Raw genomic sequence first — 20,276 nt, 5'->3', positions numbered from 1 at the left:
GACAGAACTCTGAGGGACACTTATCACTGGCTTCCACCAAATGCTTCATGTCTGTTGGTATAGACTTAATACTTATCATGACTGATCATAGGCTGTTCACAACCTGATTTTTCAGAGATTGCAGGTCTCTCTTCTGAGAGAAATTTGAGATTTCTCAGATGAGCCTCATTGCTTGTGAAGGTGACTTCCATCCCAAAGTACAAGGAGGCTTGTGAGTGAGGGACATTTTACATCCACTGATTTTGTGCAACAGCTACAACCCAGAATTAGGGGAAAGCATGAAGAATAGAATCTCTCAACCAATAATGTGAAAAACAGAAGCTTTTATGGGATTTCTAGGATGGCATCCTGATTCTGTAATTTTTGTGCCTGGTTACATGTGTAAAAGGGAGTCTTAGTTTATCTTCATGGATAGGTCTCTGGTTCTGAAAGCCAAATGCCAAGCAGCATCTGGAATTGAATGTCTGCTGAAATACAGAAGGAAGTGAAGAACTTAAAAACCTGACTTTGATATATTAATAGGGATTTTCATATCAGATACTTACTGAGTTGATATTTTTAAAAAATAGAGGGAGAATTCCACCCCTCCTCCTCCAAATTTCTTTGACATTAAATGTCACACTGAAATGAGTGAGAATCCCTGAATACTTACAGAGGGAAGCAGCCTGGTCACTGCAGCCACCAGATTTCTGTGGCATGATTAGTAATTACAGACTATGAGGAATGGCTCAACACCATGCTTCTTTGCATTCACAGCCTCAAAGTCACAGATCTTCTCAACAGCCAGCCAAGAAATTCATGACAGCTAACAGTAAGCATGACTAGAATCTGGCTTATGTTATATGTCATGCATTTATTATCTTTTAATTGTTCTGAAAAAAATAAGGCAATGCTCTGCATGTGTGCATCACTGAGCCAAAAAACTCACATGACAGGCTGTTTCCTGATTTTATGATATATTGGCCAATTTAGAGTAACATGCTGGATTATCAATTTTCTTGGTGCACACAACCTTTCCAGCAATGTAGTTAATGCATCTTATTCTAGTGGTAAGGAGAAAAGATCCCTGATGACCTGGCTTTGGGTCCCCAGGAGTGACCAGTGTGGGGAACTGTTCACAGCTGTCACCCTCCTGGCTTACAGGGGCTCTTTGGTGGCATATCCAAGGTTACCAGCAGGGTTAGGGCTCATTCCTCAGGACCAGCAATTAAAAAAACCCTTGGGCAGGCAGAAAAGAGGTTATTTTCTCGGTGGTGTTCCTGAGATGCAACTCCAACATGCCAGACAATGCTGGGGAAGAGCTTTACCTGCACTGCAGGATAGTCATGGGTTGGGACATGTGCACTGAGTTATGGTCATAAATATTTTAAAAGATCTTTCTTAGCACTACTGTTCAGTCTCAGGAGCTTGAGATGCTTTGGAAATGCCTTCACAGGGTGCAGCTTGGAGTCCCATAAATAAGCAATTTTAGTCACAAATGTTTTAGCTGTGGTACATTTCAGTCCTCTCTTTATACAGGGAGATTCATTAGATTTAATGAACAGACATTTTACATACATTAGTTCTGCTTTTCATTTTAGCATGCATATTCATTTTCTCTTTGGTGATTGAAGCAATAATTATGGTGCAGTACCATTTAATAAAGAAATATGAAAAACATAACAGTTCATCAGACCATCTTAATATATCAAAGTGCTATGACACATATAATAGAAAGTCTGTACTTTCTATGTGAAGACTTAAAATTGCTTTGCAAATATGAATTTATTGCATCTTAGAAAGCTTTTGTGAACTAGAAAGTAATAGCTTACATCTTTCTAGCTGAGGCTCATTGAGATGGCATGAATTTACATCATTTACCAAAGAGAAGACAGTAAATCTATTACCAAGACAGGAACCAGATAATGTGGCTTCCATGTTTATATTTCAGCTTACAGAAAATACTCCTGAAACTGGGGGTGTTTACAAATCTTTTAAAGTGATAAGACTTATTTTCAGTGTTTCTGATTTGAGTGCTGCCTGATTTACACGACAGCCTGTAGTGTGAGCAGTTCTGTGACTTCTCACATTTCCTTTCAAAGGATCATTAAAAGCTCATGTCATCCACAGGATTTTAGGGGCTGTGTGCAGGGGATTGAATTCCTATGAAAGATCAAAATGATGTGGTGACATCAGGAAAACTGGGATTACAGAAGAGCTGCATTTTCCTTTAGTCTGCACTTTCTGCCTTGTATAACAGAAAGGGAGTTACTACTGCCCCTTTGAACCATGGCAAAGCTCTTCCTAACCCTCCTCTTTCATGGAATACCTAGCAAGAAAAAAAGAAAGGATTAAGTTCTCCTCCAGTTGATGATATCTTTGCTGTGAGGTTTTCCATATTAGCCACCGAATGTGAAACTTTGATTTTGGTAATTTTTACGTTGTCTAGGACTAAACCAATGTAGCTGAATTATAGCTCTTTTACGTATTCTGATGAAATTCCACCATAATCATCTCATTGGCAATTACCTAAAGAAATTGATGACCAGCTCTAATTCTTACCACATCCCTTATATCTGCACTGAACTTCTGTCTTGAATGCATCTCTGTTTTATCACCCTTCAAATGTTACAACTTAGAGGTGGATCCTTGTCTATGGATGCATTTATAGAAATCTCACAAAGGGAATTCACTGTTATTCAACAACAGTTAGCTCTCTCAGTTTTAGAAATATAAACATTTATTTTCACAAGGTTTTAAGTAGTGCTAAATGCAGCACTATGTTGTATTTACATCATCCAGCTTTTAACACTCAGATGCCCTCAGCTGTCCAGCTATTCTATCGGGAACATTTTAGGGCAGGGCTCATGGAAGTACTGGGAATCATTTTTGGCAAGATTCTCTTCAACTTGCTATTCAAGAAGCCTGGGTAGCCTAGGTGATTGAGTACTTAGATCGCTTCTGCTTTTTTCCTGCTGCTCTGCGGACTACATAAATATCTTATGATGAAACCTCAAAATTTACCAATTACTTACCTTATGGTTATTATTTTTTAATGATTTTGTGCATTTAATATATTATAATACCTCTACAGTCATTCTGTGTGCACAGGTTTGAGTCAGGACAGAGCTGGTTTTCTTCACAGCAGCCTGTATGGGGCTGTGTTTTGGATTTGTGCTGAAAACAGTGTTGATAATTCGGGATGTTTTAGTTACTGTTGTGCAGAGCTTGCACAGAGCCAAGGCCTTTTCTGCTCCTCAGACTGTCCCGCCAAGGAGGCTAGAGGTGGACAAGGAACTGAGGGTGAGACACAGACAGGACAGCTGCTCCCAGCTGACCAGAGGGATATTGCATACCATATGGCAACATGCTAAGCAATAAAACTGTATGGCAGTGGAGGATGGCAGGGGCTGCCCTTGCTCTGGGACAGGCTTGGTGCTGAGAAGTTGTTTTCTTTTGAATCTTTTTTCTCCCTTATATTTTTCCCTCCTTCACCCTTTCTGCTGGTTTCTTTCCCTTTTAAAAGAGATTAGAGTCTATTCCCACTCACAGATTTTTGCACTTTTACCCGTCTGATCCTTCTGGGAAGGAGAGACTGAGCATTTAGGGTGGTGTTTAGCTGCCTTCCTGGGCTAAACCACAACACTATGGCTCCCAGAGCAAGGGCCAAAATTGTCCAAAAATCTGTTATATTGGTTTTTATAGATTTTTTTTGTTTGGTCTTTCATAAGTTCCTCTGGTGTGCTTGTTTTTAAATGAAACATCAGGCCCACATTTCATGCTCTGATTTTCTAATTTTCAGTAATGGCAAATAATTGACTTCATATTACTTGACAATAATTTACATTACATCAGTACATAGTAGAGAAAAAAATGCTGTTTACTTTGTACATTAAGGGATACAGAATTAAATAAGGTTCATCTATTTCCTGAGGCATGCCTTACTTTCATAATCTATTCCAATTATTGTTCAGGAAACATGAGTTTTACTTTTTATTTTTCTCTAGCTTCAAATACCTTAAATAAGTGGTTGTTAGTTATGTTTCTGCAACACCCCTGAGATTAATAGCCTATCTCATATAAAGAAGTGAAAATGGCTAGCAGGGTTCCCCATTGCAAACACTCAGTTCTTGACGGACAGGTGCTGTTAAGCAGTGGTTATTGCAGTTTATCCTGGAACTATTTATAATTAGCTAGTAACTAATTATTCATAACTTGACAGATAAATGCATCATGTACAATCAATAAATAATAAAGCCAAGCCAAGCTTCAGGACAGGTTTTGCTTCGTGTAGGTTGAAAACCATACTCAAATGGGAGATTCAGGTTGAATTTCATGTCTGCAGTCAAGTTCTGGAGCTGTTGATAGTTTGAGTGTTCTGTTGAGGCACCATGCAAGGTCACTGTAGGGAGAAAGTGCTTAGGCTACTGTCTTGGTTTGAGATAGCAAACTGCTACTCCCCCAAGTACAGAGAGAAAGAGAACGAGCTACTCATGGCGGGAGCTGACCTGCAGAGTTCCACACACAGCCCAGCTCCCGCCATGAGTAGCTCGTTCTCGCCTTAAAATTAAGGCTCCTTCCTTTATAGGGTAATGACAATACTGGAGAGGTGTACCTGCACTTAGGCACTTGCTGGCTAAGAGGACATGAGGCTATTCCCTTCCAAAGACATAGAAAAATAGATGCATGAAAAACAGAGAAGCATCTAGCAAGTGATCCTTCATTCAGGGTAAGAAGGATGTTACATCTATAATTGCTGCTGCAGTATGCTGGGATGGACCTTTGGGTCCACGCTGCCAGACACCTGTTCCAAGAGGGCAGCGGTGCCTTCTCCTGTCTCTTTCCTGGGCTGGTACTTATCCCAGTGAACATGACACTGTGAGGGTTCTGCCAAATCTTAACCCTTGCCTCCTATCAAATACAGAATAGGAAATGGTGTGCAAGTTTGCCTAAACACTAACTTTTCCTTAATTTATTTTCCTTTTTCCTTTCCCCTCCTTTCCTTGCTTTTATAAAGGAACAGTCACAACACACCTGTCATTAACTTTGCCACCTGAGGCACTGATGGGCAACCAAAATAACTTGGCTCTTGAAGTTGTCTCTAGCTGAGAAGAGCTCCGCAAATAGGATCTTCAAAACTGTCTTGCTAGTGATAAATCTGCTTGAGAAGAAGGCACAGTAAGACTACAGGGCATAATTAGTTCTGCTCTGAATTCCAATGTCTATTTTAGGTTATTTATTCATTTATTGTTAGGATAGGCCACATTCTTGGACCTTATTATCTAATAGAAGGCAATGTTCTGATAAGCACAGATAATTTTTCTTTTTCATTTTGTTTTGTTTTGTTTTGCTTTCCACTCTGTTTTTGTTTATATTGGCTGGAAGGAGCTCCCTGAAGTGCAGCAGAAAGCTGGCCTCTCCTGCCAACATCAGCTGTATTACAAAGTGGGATTTCATGGTAATTATGACAATGTAAGCAGGAGCTTCCTTTAAAAGGCATTTAAAATGCAATAGTATATTAATAATTTCTGTCTTCCATCTTCTCCCAAGCATTAATTTGCAGCATCTTTTTGCCAAAAAGAAACAAGTGAAATTGTCTAATCTTGAATAATTGCAGAACTCAGTAAATGCTTGTGATGGTCACATGGTTCTTGAACAATCCTAATAAAAGTGACAAAATTTTTCTGCTGAAAATTGCCAGTGCTCCTGGAATTAGATTTGAACTCTTCAGCAAAGAACTTTCTCTTGAGTTTCTTTCCAGTCCAAATGTTTTGCCATTTCTGAAGTCTACCTTGATTAAACTTCTGTATGAGATATTGATAAAGTTGCACAATTCAAACATACAGCTGTCTCAATCCAAGGGAAGCTGTTGTAGCCATTGGAAGGCACCACTGCCTACAGGGGTTCGTGCTGCACTCCATGAAACAGCACCTTCTTTCAAGTGTATGTTTTTCAGCCTTAGAGAACAGAAATTTCTTTGGTGTCTAGGGAAACATTTATTTTAGAAAACGATGTAAAGCCTCTGTTCTATTGAATGAAGAAGGAATTTCAAACTTCAATAATGTTACCTTTTTACTTGAATATTCTTTTACAATGCAGTAGAAAGCTCCTGTGAAATGCAAGGGTATATTTCATAGCCAATATGGACTATATGAAGTGCTTTTTGTTGATTTTTTTTTTCAGTCCAGCAGACCAATATTCAGTTCAACATCTCAGTCATTTTAGATTGAGGGAGATTAGCTTTGCAGCAGGAGATATCAATGAGACACACATCCAGTGCAAAGTTAATCAGAACTCAAAGCCATTTTCTCTAAAGTAAGAAGGACATAAACACATCCTTACTGTTGGCATTGCTCTGGGAAGCAGAGGAAAAAACTCTTGGCAGGATTTCCATTCATCAATTCATGTTGCTGTTTGAAACATACAATGAATTCACTGTTTTGCAAGGATAAAAATTCAGTTATTAACTCAAGCAGTTTCTATTCAGGAAGAGATTACGGGGAAGAGCAGTCAGTCTACCAATCTAATTTTTGCAAGGTATTTTACTGTGTACATCTCTTTTTCACTGACAAATGTGCTGCTTTTAGCTGGGATAGAGTTAATTTTCCTCCCAATGGCTAGAATGGGGCTGTGTTTTTTATCCTTCCGATTCTCTCCCTACCCTGCTGGTGGGGCAGTGAGTGAGTGGCTGTGGCCAGACTTAAACCTCGACACAAACGTAAAGCAGACAAAGAAAACTGTTTTGTGGCATGGATTAAGAGATGGTTTCTATCTGAAGGAAGGCTGGTTGTGTCTGCAGGTATTATGAAAGCTCAGAAGAGGCACACTGATTGCTGGGATCAAGCAGATCTATTACCCATGACTGGCACAATGCTTGGAGGCACAGTTAGGAGCACTGTGTCCTGGCTGAGAGGTACACTTGTTTCTCTGCTGCCATTACACAATCAAAAATAGAAAAGTTCTTGACAAAAAAAAATGTAATATAGAAGTAACATGATGTCCCAGATATGGAAGAGAGGAACGGACAGCTGGAACTAGGCTCTGGGACAAAACAGCATGAAAAGGGGTGGGTGGAATCAATAAATATGGTATTTGGTTCACTGAAGCAACCTGTATTTTAAATCAGGTTTCTGATTTAAATCATATCCTGTGATATACCTGTTTCTTTTATTGCTATTTTCCTCTTCTGACAGCATTTTTTCAAGATGAGGCAATTAAAGGGTGCTGTATCTTCAGCTTGCTTGTTTTTTGGTTTTAGTTTGTTTGGTTTTGTTTTGATTTGTTTTGTGTTATTTTGTTTTCTCTCTTTTTTTTTTTTATTCCCCTCAGAAGACTGTGGTAGAAACAAATTCTGCCTGGATAAACATGGAAGAATCTTCAGTGGGTGGGACTGCAGCTATTGTCTGAAAATACTAGGTCTAGTTTAACAAGTAGAATGAATCACCACAATAATAGGTCTGTACATTTTGACAGAAAAGATAAATGATCCGGTTTGGGTTTGTGTTGTTTGGTTTTGTTCTCACTAAAATTAATACAGCATTTGCACGTAGGACATGGGCTAGGCAAGTAGCACATACATAAAGTGGACCTCTTGCTAAGAAATACTCACTATAAGGACACACAACATGTAGAACGTCATATCTATTGCTCAACAACGTAATGGGGAAAAATTATAAGCTCACCTTTTGTGCTCTGCGCTTATCTGCTCGCTGATTCTGGTGGTATATACGGCTGAAGTTGGAGACGATGACAGGAACTGGCAGAGCAATGACCAATACCCCGCTCAGGGAGCATATTGAACCGAAAATCTTGCCAGCTATTGTCTTTGGCACCATGTCACCATACCTGAGTTAAAGAAGACAAAACAGAATGCTTAGTAAAGACAAAATCTCTTCTAATTATTGAATTTCACAATGAATTAATTGCATAATAGTTTTTACTTCTTATGCAAATAATACTTGCTGCATATAAATATTACTTTATACATATATACATATATTACAGCATGCTCACAGCTGTGCACATATAGTTTTAGTTTGAAGCTAATGTTGGGTATCCTGCATGTCAGACTGTGGGCAGGTAAATCACATGTTTTACCTGCTGTAAAGTAGTTTTGCTTGTTGGAAGAATTCATCATTTTCCAATGACAAGATTCTAGAAAGCCTACTTGGTAAATTAGGTACTAAACCAAATAAACTGTTGTCTCTCTTAAGCTGATAAAGTACTTTCATTTAGGAAGGTGACAGAATTTTTGCACCAGGTTGCCCAGAAGATCATGAACTTTCTATCCTTGGAGATTTTCAATACTTGGCTAGACAGAACTATGGCTGACCTAACTTCTTACTGTTGACATGGGAAGCTGGAGGAGTTTAGCTCCAAAGGTCCCTTCTACAGTCTAGGTGAAAGCAAACATGAAAAATTCTAGCCACAAGAAGCAAGCAAACAAGTTCCAACTGCAGATCCTGACAGTGCTCAGAATTACTAGGCCTACCACCTTTCTTTATGATATTGGATACTGCTTTGTTCAGCAAGTAAGAACATAGTGCTACTGAAGTATATATAGACATTCCAGTGCCAGCTTATTAAGGGCTATTGCCTCTTTGCATTTTGCCATATTCTATAGGGCACTAGTATATAATTACATACTACGGAGTTTAATAAAGAGATAAATTGCTTTCAAGTACCATTTGGTTTTTAACATTACTGGATTTTAAGTTATTATTAAAAATTGTAGCTTGTGAGTTTAGTATGTTTGTGAGCTGGGAGATAGCACATTCCCTACTACAAAGAATTTATAAACTGTTAACACAAGAAAAGTTAACAAACAAAACTGCAGGAGGGACAGTGTTTGGAAAATACTATCTGGAAAACAAAACCAGTCTGTTCAGCAGGAACTGGAAAAATAATGTAGAAGAAGCGAGGAGTCTTCAGGTCACAGAGTCCAAACTGTGCACCTAATGATGAGAAGAATGGGATAAAAGGGTGAGGATATCAGCTGAGGGAGAATCTATATGAGGTTAGAGGATGCCTTCTAGCAATGATAGCTCAGGTCATGTCAAAAAGAGGGTATGTATCACCTTGTAGGTGAAGATGAATGGTTTGCATTTTGTAAGATAAGAGGAAAGTGTTTAATCTAAATATTCAAATAAGTTCTCATCCAGGCAGATATAATATAGATGACCAAGTCTTAGACTATTGAGAGAGATTATGTTGTGTAAAGAAATTGTTTAGTTGCTTTACCAAGCATGCTGAAGTGTAAAGTAAACACAGGAAATAATACATTAATATTTCTGCCAATAAACCCCTCATGCTTCCTCAGAATTTCAATGCCTATTAGCTTCTCATTTTGTGACATTCAGGATAGAATGAAAAATACACAATTTAATAGAATCCATCTTTTAAATTAATAATACAACTAGTCTTAATTACAAGATACATAAAACTGAAAAAAATACTAGGAAGAATCATGTTTTCACATCAACATTTACACCTCACAACACTGGCATTTTTTGGTGCTTATCTCTTCCTAAAGCCAGAGCTGACTATCAACAGTCTGGAGTGATGCATGCCCAGCTGTTCTTTCCTTTGGGCAAGGAAGTGGATAAATGACCTTTCAAGGTCTCTTTGACAAATGAGACCCTCAGCACTTAACTAACCCCACCCTTTTTTTTTTTTTCAGGCAGAATGATAGGAAAAGCAGTGGGCATGGCACCAGAGTGGTGAGCTTTGAGGAGAAGTCCTAGGATCAAATCAACGATAATAATTTCTGCTCTATGGTATTCATTACTGTTTTACTTCATTCTTACTGATACAATCCCAGTATTTTCTTATATTGAATCAAACTGTATCAACAACAAACTATGTAAAAGGCAATATATATTTACATACCTGCGACATAACCGGATTTTGAAATGTAAAATTTACACGTCTCAGTACTGGATGTCTTAAATTAGATCTCTTCAATGAGATTTATAAACCTTCCTAGATATTTAGATGCGTATCACTTGAAATGCTAAATAGTTGAACCTCCATAAGCTCATGTTGTCACCGATGGCTGTGTGGACAGAAGGCATTGCTGGCTCTAATTAATTTGCTTTGAAGTTACTCAGGGATATAGTTCATCCTGTTGATAATGTGCCAGTACAATTATGTGAATCAAGTGCAGAGTGAAGCTTAAGAAGTTGTGACAGGAACCAGTAGCAGATCTATATCTGGCATTTCAGTATTTATGTGTGGACTTACCCACTGACATAAACAGATGCCTTTTCACAATACTTCAGTGCTACAGAGTGAAAAATAATTAGGATTGTTTGACACATGAAGGTATTTTGCAATGTCTTTCTTACCTTCTGGACAAAATGACAGGCAAGATGGATATACTGCTTATTTTAAAATAACTTGCTTTTGGTTATTTTTCTATTTCAGCTTGCATAAGTTGTAATAAGGTGACATTTTCTAAAGGTAATGTTGCTTGTCTATTACTTAGTGTTAATAATATCTTACAGATAATTAATAATTATTACATAATTAGTTTTTCTCCTGTTGCTAACTGCTGTATTGGAGATGTTTAGATAAAGTCATGGTCAGAAAAAATACTTCAAAGAAATTAGTCTTCCTGCACAGAGTGAAAAACTTATTTGCTTACTTTTGTGACAAAGCAGAGTTTTTGCTACATTTACCCTGGTTGGCCTTGCTCTCCTTTGGGACAGTGACACAGATTTTAGTTGAGTGTAGGCATGATCAGAATTGTTAATGATGTTCTTCATCCTGCATTAAACATTACTTTTAGTTATATATCATATATCACTGAACACCACCAATGGAAGTGGATACCATAACATGAAGGGAAAATTTCTTCCTTTACCCCAGCTGCGATTGCTTTATTCCTTGGAAAGTCTAAACTAAAAAAGAATGTAACTCCATTTTCAGATGGCAGGGAAGCTTTGTGGTGCATGTGTTTCAAAGAGGAAAAATTATACTTAATTTCTAAATTCTACAGAAAATCTGTTTTCTTCAGTCATAAAGACATAAAAAAATGTCAAATTTTATTAAGCAATTTCAGACACCATTTTCAAAAGGGAACTATTTCAAGGTTTTATCTAGTGCTACTCTGCTTGTCTCACTGTTCTTCAGGCTGGAACTGCAAACAGATTTATTTGCTTTTTCCCTGGTTATAGTCTTTTCATAGCTTTGCATATAGTCTGTTCCATATATGTCTATTATTGTGGCCAAAGCTCAAGCCGTTAGGCATTTATGATTTGTACTGACAATCTAATTTCATAATGTCAAAAGTGTCATCCCAATATTTTATGTTCTGAATGAATGAAGAAAAAGAGTTGTCATACTGATCTCTAGTATCAGTCAGGTGCATGCTAGTTCAGTAACCAGAAAGGGAAGAGAAAGGGCTATGGCAAACTAGATCTGTCAATCAAGTTTTATCAAACCACAACTCAGAAACAACATGATCAAGCTAATGCCTAGGTTTCACTAGATGTAGCCCAGAGAGGCCCGACATGTGATACTGCTTTCAGTCCACAGATATCTGTTCACTAAGTGACATTGCACAGGGATGGATGGGTGGATGGATTGGATGGATGGACTTAAAGACATGTATGTTTGTCTAAGCTGTTTGTATTCAACAGGTGACAGACAACTTTTGCACATGTGACTCCTTACTGCAGGACAAGACAGCCAGTGGGCTCCTTCATTTTAAATTCTGGATCTTTCAGACTATTGATGTGAATAACATGGGCATGATGATATAGGGCTTTGCATGAAAAATTGGGAGGCACCAAATACAGAACACTAAGCTGTTGTAGGAGCTTGGAAAACATGAATGTATTTGTGTTTATAAATGCCCTATCTGTAACCTCAGCATTGCCATGTCAGAGTTTATCCATGGACATCCACTTGCCAAACCAATACTGCTTTCCTAACTGATGAGTGGAATATATCCAATGTTGCATAGCCACAATTCAAGAAATGTCAGATGGCACAGGCTGTATCTGTGGCATCATCAGCTATTCTTATTCCTGAATCTAAAGAAAATCAGTTTTGATGGCTCTAAGATGCAGTATTTCATAAGTCAAAGGTCTGAAATATAACTGAAATAAATTATACTTTTTGTCCATTTTTCCTTAATATGAGCAGAGACGGTATTTTCTTTAATAATCTTAACCAATGAGAATGACAATACTGCTTATTTAATGTCTGGGGTTTTGTTTGAATAAATGAGTAATTTTTTATCAAGTGAAAAATAAGTGAAAAGCCCTCGCTGCAACAGAGTTTTCTGACACTAGAGGGGGTAAACGCTATTAAAAACAAATGCAAGTGCAGAAACATTGAAAAATGCATGTTACAGACACATGTGCCTTCTCCTACCTCCTTCGAATTAATTTACATTCTTTAAAGAATTATTACATTGATTGAAGTCTGTTGTCTGCTCCCATATTATTTGCTGAAAAGAAAAGCTAGTAACAGGTTTTATTTTTAAACATGTAAAACATGTTAGAAAATAATGGAGTTGTAAAATAAATGAAAAGTCATTAAAATTAACTTGTTAATATTTATTTTGAAAACAAGGGAATTTATCACCAAAGAACAATGAAAACAGTACAAGATCCATGGAAACTAAACAATCTTTGTAGAAGCCAGCATGGCTCATTTTTTTTTCAGGTGTGGGAGACAAATCAAATTTCCCAGTAGATTTAGCAGATCATCCAGACAGAGATCAAGATTTTTGCACTGGCGTTGATTAAAAGAATGGTGCCCTGTCTTTCCAGGGCAAGGGCTATCCTTCCATCCTCCAAGTGCTTGTTTGCTCTGGCCAGGGTTGGTGCTTTACCCACGTGTGTGGGATGACGATGCATCTTCCCTCTTGTCTCCTGTCTCAGCTAATGGCTCTCTCCTCTTCTCCAGAAGCCCAAGGGCTGCTCTGGTGAGACTCTCAGAGAAGATTATACAGCTGCTCATTGGCCCATGAGTTTAGGTATCCAGCCACCCACTTAGGCAAATGCTTACATCCCAGCATAAGGGAGGAAGCATGACACTAACAACAATCATGATGAATCTGCAGCCTTACTGTCTTGGTTTTGGCCAGCTCTGAAAATAGCCTAATGTTTTGGAAGAGCAATTTCTAATAATGCAAAATATTGCTGGTAGTGTGAGGTGCAGAACAACATTACATAGATTACTTCAAATTTTATTCCAGCCTAGGGAGATTCTTCCTGGCTGGTTTTACTACTCTGAAGGGCCCTCTGCTGTAATAGCCCGCTCTTCTGCTTAGTAGTGATGGACATGGTCTCCTCTGGGTCCACAAATGTTCCTCCAAACTCTGGCCAGAGTGATCATTCATGAATGATGAAAACCACATCTGCTTCTCAAAAGTGGCAGTGCTCCCTGGGCTTTCTAGCCTGCAGTGCAAGAGAATTAAACTACTGCCCTTGCACCTGACTGGGTTAGCAGTTTCTGAAATACAGAATTTCTAATCAAAGTCAGAGGGGTTTGGGATTTTCTTTTGCTTTGTTTGTTTTGTTCTGTGTTGTTTCTATGTGCACCAAGGATTTCATCCAAGAAACCTAAACAGATTTGCACAGGTGGACTTTAATACTTCAGAGTCAAAACACAGGAACTTTCTCATGGAAAAGTTAAAAGGCTCGCCCAAGGAAACACTCTCAGCTACTTGCAGTTGAGACAAAGATCTAGATAGCCAAATTCCATCTGTTTTCATTTACCATAAAATATTAAATTCAAAGAAGTAAAAAATATCTTTTTTTGTCATCAGGAAAAGTTAATATCCTACCTAGTCCTGAGCAAACCATCACAGAAGTAGGATGTCTGGTACATGCTGCATAGGGGCTAATTAAAGTACCAGAGGTGCAGCTCAGCTAACTCCCAACAGCTGCAGTCACCCACATACTACTGAGATGGCATTTTCATTTGTTTTGTTGGGTTTTTTTTCCAGATTTCAGATGCAATAATAAGCATGTTTGTTTTAGGAAAAAGAGAATGTTTCTGAATGAATCTGACACTTCTTCTGAGTAAGAAAAGCAACACAGCAGAAAAACTGTTCTTAATGTAAAACTTGCAAGCTCCCTTTCTTAGTGTTCCCTAAATCATGGTGGTTTTCACAACGAGCTGACCATCATCCACACTTACAGATGACAATATGCCTTTTTTAGATTTTGCAATCAAGGGAGCATTGCACAACCCTTCACATGCGACCAGACTTTTGTGGCAAGTGCAGGTGCCATAACTCTATGTGGCCCTTCCAGTGCCTGAATCTTCTGCTTAAAAGTGATGCTGCCACTGTGACAATCACTGCAGAAGGCTTTTTTTTGCTTTGTTTTGGTTTGGTTTGGTTTTGTTTAAAGTGATGTAGACATCATGGCCCATTATGAAGTACCACAGAACTGAGGCTTCCAAAACTGTCTTTTGTGATGGAGATGCTTATCTGGTAAGAGACCTGCCATGTGGAGGGGTTTTATGCTTAGTTCAGTGGATGAAGAACTGTCCGTCAGCAGCAGAATTCATCAGCTTGACTGCCACACACTCCACAAAGGAGGAGTGACTGGTTAAGCTCTGCCTTTGTGGTCTCATGGGCATGTGAATAAACCAATCTCAATTAACTTCCTTCACAAGTGGTTTGACTCTGGGACTAAGCAGAGGTGATGCAAGGGAGCAAATATCAGTTAACCACTTTAACTGTGAGACCACTTAAAAAAAGACCATCAGCAAAGAATAGAAACTAAACATTATTAGACTAGAAAAAAAGCAATACTAGACATGTCAAATTACATCTGACAATTGCTAAATGGGGTCCTTGTCTAAGGAGAGTTCTTTAAATTGTTACAAAGCTGTTCCCTAGAGCCTCCAAACTGCTTGGTAACTAAAGGCTGGAGAGTTGACATAAATTAGTAATTTATTTCAACATTACATCCAACAACAGATAATATAAATTGCTACTGGTAATAATTTTAAGTGGAATTTCTAAATAAGCATTTCAACTGTGTTGCCTTAAGGATTCAGCCTGTATAATTTGAAAAATATCTAAGTTGCTGCTTAGGAGCTAATTCATTTTTAAAAAGCTACCATATGTGAATGTGAAATGAGATGGGTAGATTTGAAAGAATGAGTCAGAGGTAAGTAAAAATTACTTAATTTCCTAAAATCATCTTTACTCCTAAGAATACAATATCTAATTAACATTAAAGTAATCTATTACTTGATTTGATTACTTCAGAAATTTAAGTCTTTAAGATATCATAGTGATGAGTGGAGAATAAATGCTTGATGGATGATATTTCGTAAGATGGTACAAGTGATTATAGGACAAATATACTTTTTGCTGTCACTCAGATACTTTGCACGTTCTGGGGCCTGATGCAGACATACCATTATTTTATTCTACTATATGTGAAGCCAAAAGTAACCCAAAGAAAAAAAAAGACAATTTGATCTTTGCTCCTGTAATTCTGATTTACTTCACAAGAGGAAAATGTTTCAAGGTCTTTGCTCTTAAAAATCAATGACTTGCATTACTTAATTAGAATCTAATTTTGCAACAGTTCTTTTGTCAGTGCATGCAGCCACACACAAACACATACATAGGAAGAACTGCCCATCCCTTTCGTGGCTTACAAATGAAATAAAGAATGCCAGTGTTAGTTCATACTGAAGCTTCACCTAGCCTAATATTCTGTCTCCAAATTTTAATCTGAAGCAAAGAGACATACAGGGAAAAAGAATAGGCTAAATATACATGATATTATCACTGAATAGTCTTCCATCCTCCAACCACTTACAAATAACTGAAGAAGTACCAGAACTGTAATTATTTTTGTAGGTAGTGATTCTTAGTGGGTTGCACTTCCATGGGCTTTATTTTGACCTCTTAAATCCATGCACATTTCTTGCATTCACAATGCTATTTGGCAGTTTCTTGCTCAATGTCCTTTTGACTGTTCTGTCTTGGGTTCTTGTATTCAAAAAAGCATTTGGCAAGTGTTTTCTAGCCACCCTCCTCCTGACTCTTGTGTTTTCATACCTATTTACCTATCTCTTTCGTAGGCTGACAAGTTCTACTAGGTTCATACAGAATGTGCTCTCTATATTTGATCATACCTTTTGTCCTTTTTAGAATCTCATCTCATTTTTTACACTATTTAAAGGAAAACAAAACCAGAACTGCACACAGTTTTCTAAGAGATGTACAGACCTGTTCACAATGGCTTATATTTCTGGTCTGGATGGGAGACCTCCTGGGAATACCAGGGGCTGTAGGTTAGTCCTGAGGACTTCACTGTCACCATCCAAGCTCACTCGGCCATGGCAGATGAACCTCAGGAGTTAAAGGGTGGGGCCAGTTCTGTGCACGCTGTGCCTCACCTAAAAAATCCACTGCACAGGCTCGAGGGACACACCCATGTGGGTAGAGCCCTTCGCGCATCTTCATTCATGAAGCCTAGTCATGATGATGATGATGATGATGATGATGATGATGATGATGATGATGATGATGATGATATTTCTAGTACCAACTTGAACAGTGAGACATTATTATTCACAGTGCTAATACGTGATTTCTTATCCTCATTATTTCTCTGTCCAAATCTTTATTGGTGGAAGGTGATAAAATTTGCCTTACTTCTAAGATCTCTATCACTGACAGAAGAAAAGGAGCTACTGGGCTTTTGGCACAGCATGGGGTTTTTGATGACTGTCATGATATAATTCATACAAAATAATTGCTGAATTGGCATAGCTTCCCCAGCACCTGTGCTAACCAGAGAAAGAAAATTCACTCCTAGATTTTTACCAACATTTAGACTAAAAGGAACACATCTTTGTTTGTCCTATGGATATGAATTCTTAGTCTAGATTGGATTTTATTTTTTTCCCTCCCTTTGTGCTTTCAGAAAATTATTTATTGGGAGAACTGGACTAAAAAGTAATAAAATATTGAGACAGTTTTTATACCTCACAGAGAAATGAACAAATATAAACCAGGATGCATACACACTGATCCCAAATGCTAAATGTTTTAAGTAAATTGACACAAATACAATAAAGAATTTCCAGCAGTTCCTGCTTGAGACATTAAATGGAAGAAACATGAACATCTGACTAAAAAAAGCCCCACCTTCAAAAGTACCATCATCTCCAGCCACTCTTTACATCAAAGGTTAGGGGTGAAACATGGGCAATGTCTTCAAATGAAGGTCTGGCTGTCGTGCCTAGTAATGACTGAATAAAGACCTCACAGTACCAGTGGTAAATGAAAGCAATGTGTGATTTACTGACTACACCAAGGCTGGCTGTAAAGAGAATCTACTTAGCAGGCTCCACTGATTCCCAGCAGGATGGACTAGAGTTTGACATATCCTTCCTGGAGAATAATTCCAAAGGCAACTGCTAAATATCACCCATCTAATCTCCCCCACCCAGTCTTTCTTCATGAACACTCTCTGTTCCCTCAGACACCTCATGAGCCTGTGGAAGATGAGAAATGTACACAATTCTATGTCCTTCTAGGAACACACTATTTGGTAAAACTTTTCAGCATTATAACTAAAATTAGGATTGAGTTGTGAAGCACAGATTCAAGTGCACTTTCTGAAGCCTAGGGGTATGTTTTGATGTGCCATCTTGTTCCAGTTGAGGAGAGAATTTCCCTATTAGCAATGTGATTGTGTATACTCTGGGTCCAATGTTCATTCCTGAAACATTGCTGAAAATTTTATGCAATTAATTTCCCCTACAGATTTTCTTTTACTTGCAATATTTGTGCTAAATAGCTGCAAAGTCAAAACAAAGAATAATTGATCTACCAATCCATTCCTAAATTTCTCTTGAGTATATATTAGCCATCAGATAAAACCGCTCCAAGTCTAAATCACATTAACACTAGAAAAGCACTGTGAAAGTTTGCAAGAACAGCCATACCTGTTTTTGTGACAGCTACTGGGCACAGCACTGAGATCCGTGAGCTGTTTTCACTTGGGAATCACATCCAGCTGCTCGCATGTTCGAATAAAACTCTGATTGACAAGAGATTTTAGCCACTGCTGGCTTTTATGTTCAGCACTCTAATGGGCAAATCAAGCACTGGGGATGATTACCAGCAAATCTGGAACTCTTCTTTTTTTTTTTTTTTTTTTTTTTTTTTTTTAGCAGGACCCATCTCCAGGCAGCTGCCTTGGGGCCCAGGTAAGGGATATTATTAGGAAACTCTCTGATCTGGTGTGGCTCTCTCTGACTATTGCCCCCTATTAGTTGTCCAGGTTGGTAGTGATGAGATTGAAGAAAGGATTCCTACTGCAATCAAAAGGAACTTCAGGGCATGGTAGTACCTGGTCAAAGAAGTATGTGCACAGGTTGTGTTCTCCTCAATTCCTTCAGTACAAGGGGGAAATACTGAAAGGAACAGGAAAAACTAACCTGCTTTTCCTAGTGGCGTTCATCAAATTAGCCTGATTTCCTGCTTAAAGGTGTAGGTTTGGGTTTTTTTTTACTGTGGGGTAGTTTACATGGCACCAGGCCTGCTGAGAACAGATGGGGTCCACCTGCTACAGAGGGGGAAAAAGATTATGGCACATAGCTGTCAGGGCTAATTGAGAGGACTTTAAATTAGGTTTGAAGGGGATGCAGACAGGCTCACTAGAGATGAGTCTAGGCACTGCATGTCTGTGTTGGAGGCGAAATCGCAGATGAATTGCATCTACACCAATGCACACAGTATGGGGAACAAAGAGGAGGAGCTGGAAGCCCTTATGCAGCAAGAAATCTATGATGTAGTTGCTGTCACAGAAATGTGGTGGGATGACTGGCATAACTGGAGTGCTGCAATGCATAGTTATAAGTTCTTTAGAAACAACAGGCTGAACATGCGTCAGCAGTGTGCCCAGGTGACCAAGAGGGCCAATGGCATCCTGGCTTGTATCAGAAACAGTGTGGCCAGCAGGACTAGGAAAGTGATTGTCTCTCTGTACTTGGCACAAGTGAGGCTGAACCTCAAATACTGTGTCCAGTTTTGGACGATGTACTTCAAAAAGGACATTGAGGTGCTGAAGCAAGTCCAGAGAAGGGTGGGGGGCCAAGGAAAGAGGAAAGGTAATCAGATATGAAAACACAAGAGGCAGGAGGAGGACGGCTAGAGAAAGCTCACTAGATGCTTTTTTTAATAAAAGCCCTTCAGTAGCCCTACAATAAAGCTGGTGAAGGGGCTACAGCACAAGTCTTACGAGGAATGGCTGAGGGAGCTGGAGTTGTTTAATGTGGAGGAGGTTCAGAGGGGACCTCATTTCTCTCTAAAACTACCTGAAACAAGGTTGTAGCAAGGTGGGAGTCAGTCTCTTCTGCCACGTCTCAAGGAAATGGATGAGAGGAAATGGCCTCATGTTGCACCAGGGGAGGTTAAGATTAGGTATTAGAGAAAAAAAAATCACTGGAAGAGTGGTTAAGCGTTGGAATAAGCTTCCCAGGAAGGTGGTAGAGTCACCATCTCTGGACATGTTCAAGAGGTGTCTGGATGTGGCTTTTGGGGATATAGTTTAGGGGTGGTTATAGTGGTGTGAGGTTGACAGTTGGACTACCTGATCTTGAAGGACTCTTCCAACCTTGATGATTCAGTGATTCCATTAATATTATAGACTGCAATACAAGTTTGCTTTCACTCATTGGTATACTTTCCAATTTAAAACCATCTTGATCCTTCTTCCACATATTTAGTCCAATTAGATAACACTGGAGCTTAATATGTCAAAATACTAATAGAAATATTTCAAAAATGTTCTTGAGATAATAAACAGAATTATTTCATTCTGTTTTTAAAATAATCATCCTCCCAACTTTCTATTTACTACTTGTTTTGCTTCACATATTTCTCCCTCACTTGAAAATAGGCTATTGTATCACAACCAGCACTGTCCAGTTATGCCAAGCTAATATTTGCTTGCCAACACAACCACCATGGACCTCTCTAATTTTTACATTCCTGCAGGCAGAGCAGAAAAACATGAAATAGCTTTTGTCAGTGTGACACTGCTACTGGCTTAAGTCTCTAGGGATCTCTGCCAAATACTGAACACTTTGCTTAATTTTTCTCTAAATCTGTTCAATCAAGTGTAAAAAGTACTCATATATTTTTACACACACACACATTATACATATACATATACACTTAGATAGAACAAAGAGCCTTCCCTTTAAATTAATAATAATTCTTTTGTGAATCTTTTGCGCACTGTAAGATTTCTCACAGTTCAGTGTCTTAGTATCCCTTTTCAGCTAGTAGTCAG

At 38.5% G+C, this 20,276-nt stretch overlaps 1 protein-coding gene across 2 annotated transcripts in view; it reads right to left on the bottom strand.

Annotated features, from left to right (window-relative positions):
- The window catches only part of KCND2 (potassium voltage-gated channel subfamily D member 2), a 279,833-nt gene that overhangs the window by 12,327 nt on the left and 247,230 nt on the right, over positions 1-20,276 (bottom strand). For both annotated transcript variants that reach the window (XM_071552471.1, XM_071552470.1), the window contains exon 3: positions 7,662-7,824. In XM_071552471.1, coding sequence (XP_071408572.1) covers positions 7,662-7,824 — 163 coding nt within the window. The remainder of the gene's footprint in view (positions 1-7,661; positions 7,825-20,276) is intronic.

This window comes from Pithys albifrons, chromosome 3, assembly GCF_047495875.1.
Source record: "Pithys albifrons albifrons isolate INPA30051 chromosome 3, PitAlb_v1, whole genome shotgun sequence".
Lineage (NCBI taxonomy): Eukaryota > Metazoa > Chordata > Aves > Passeriformes > Thamnophilidae > Pithys > Pithys albifrons.
The sequence above is the reverse complement of the archived record's forward strand: the minus strand, read 5'-3'. Positions and strand labels throughout refer to the sequence as shown.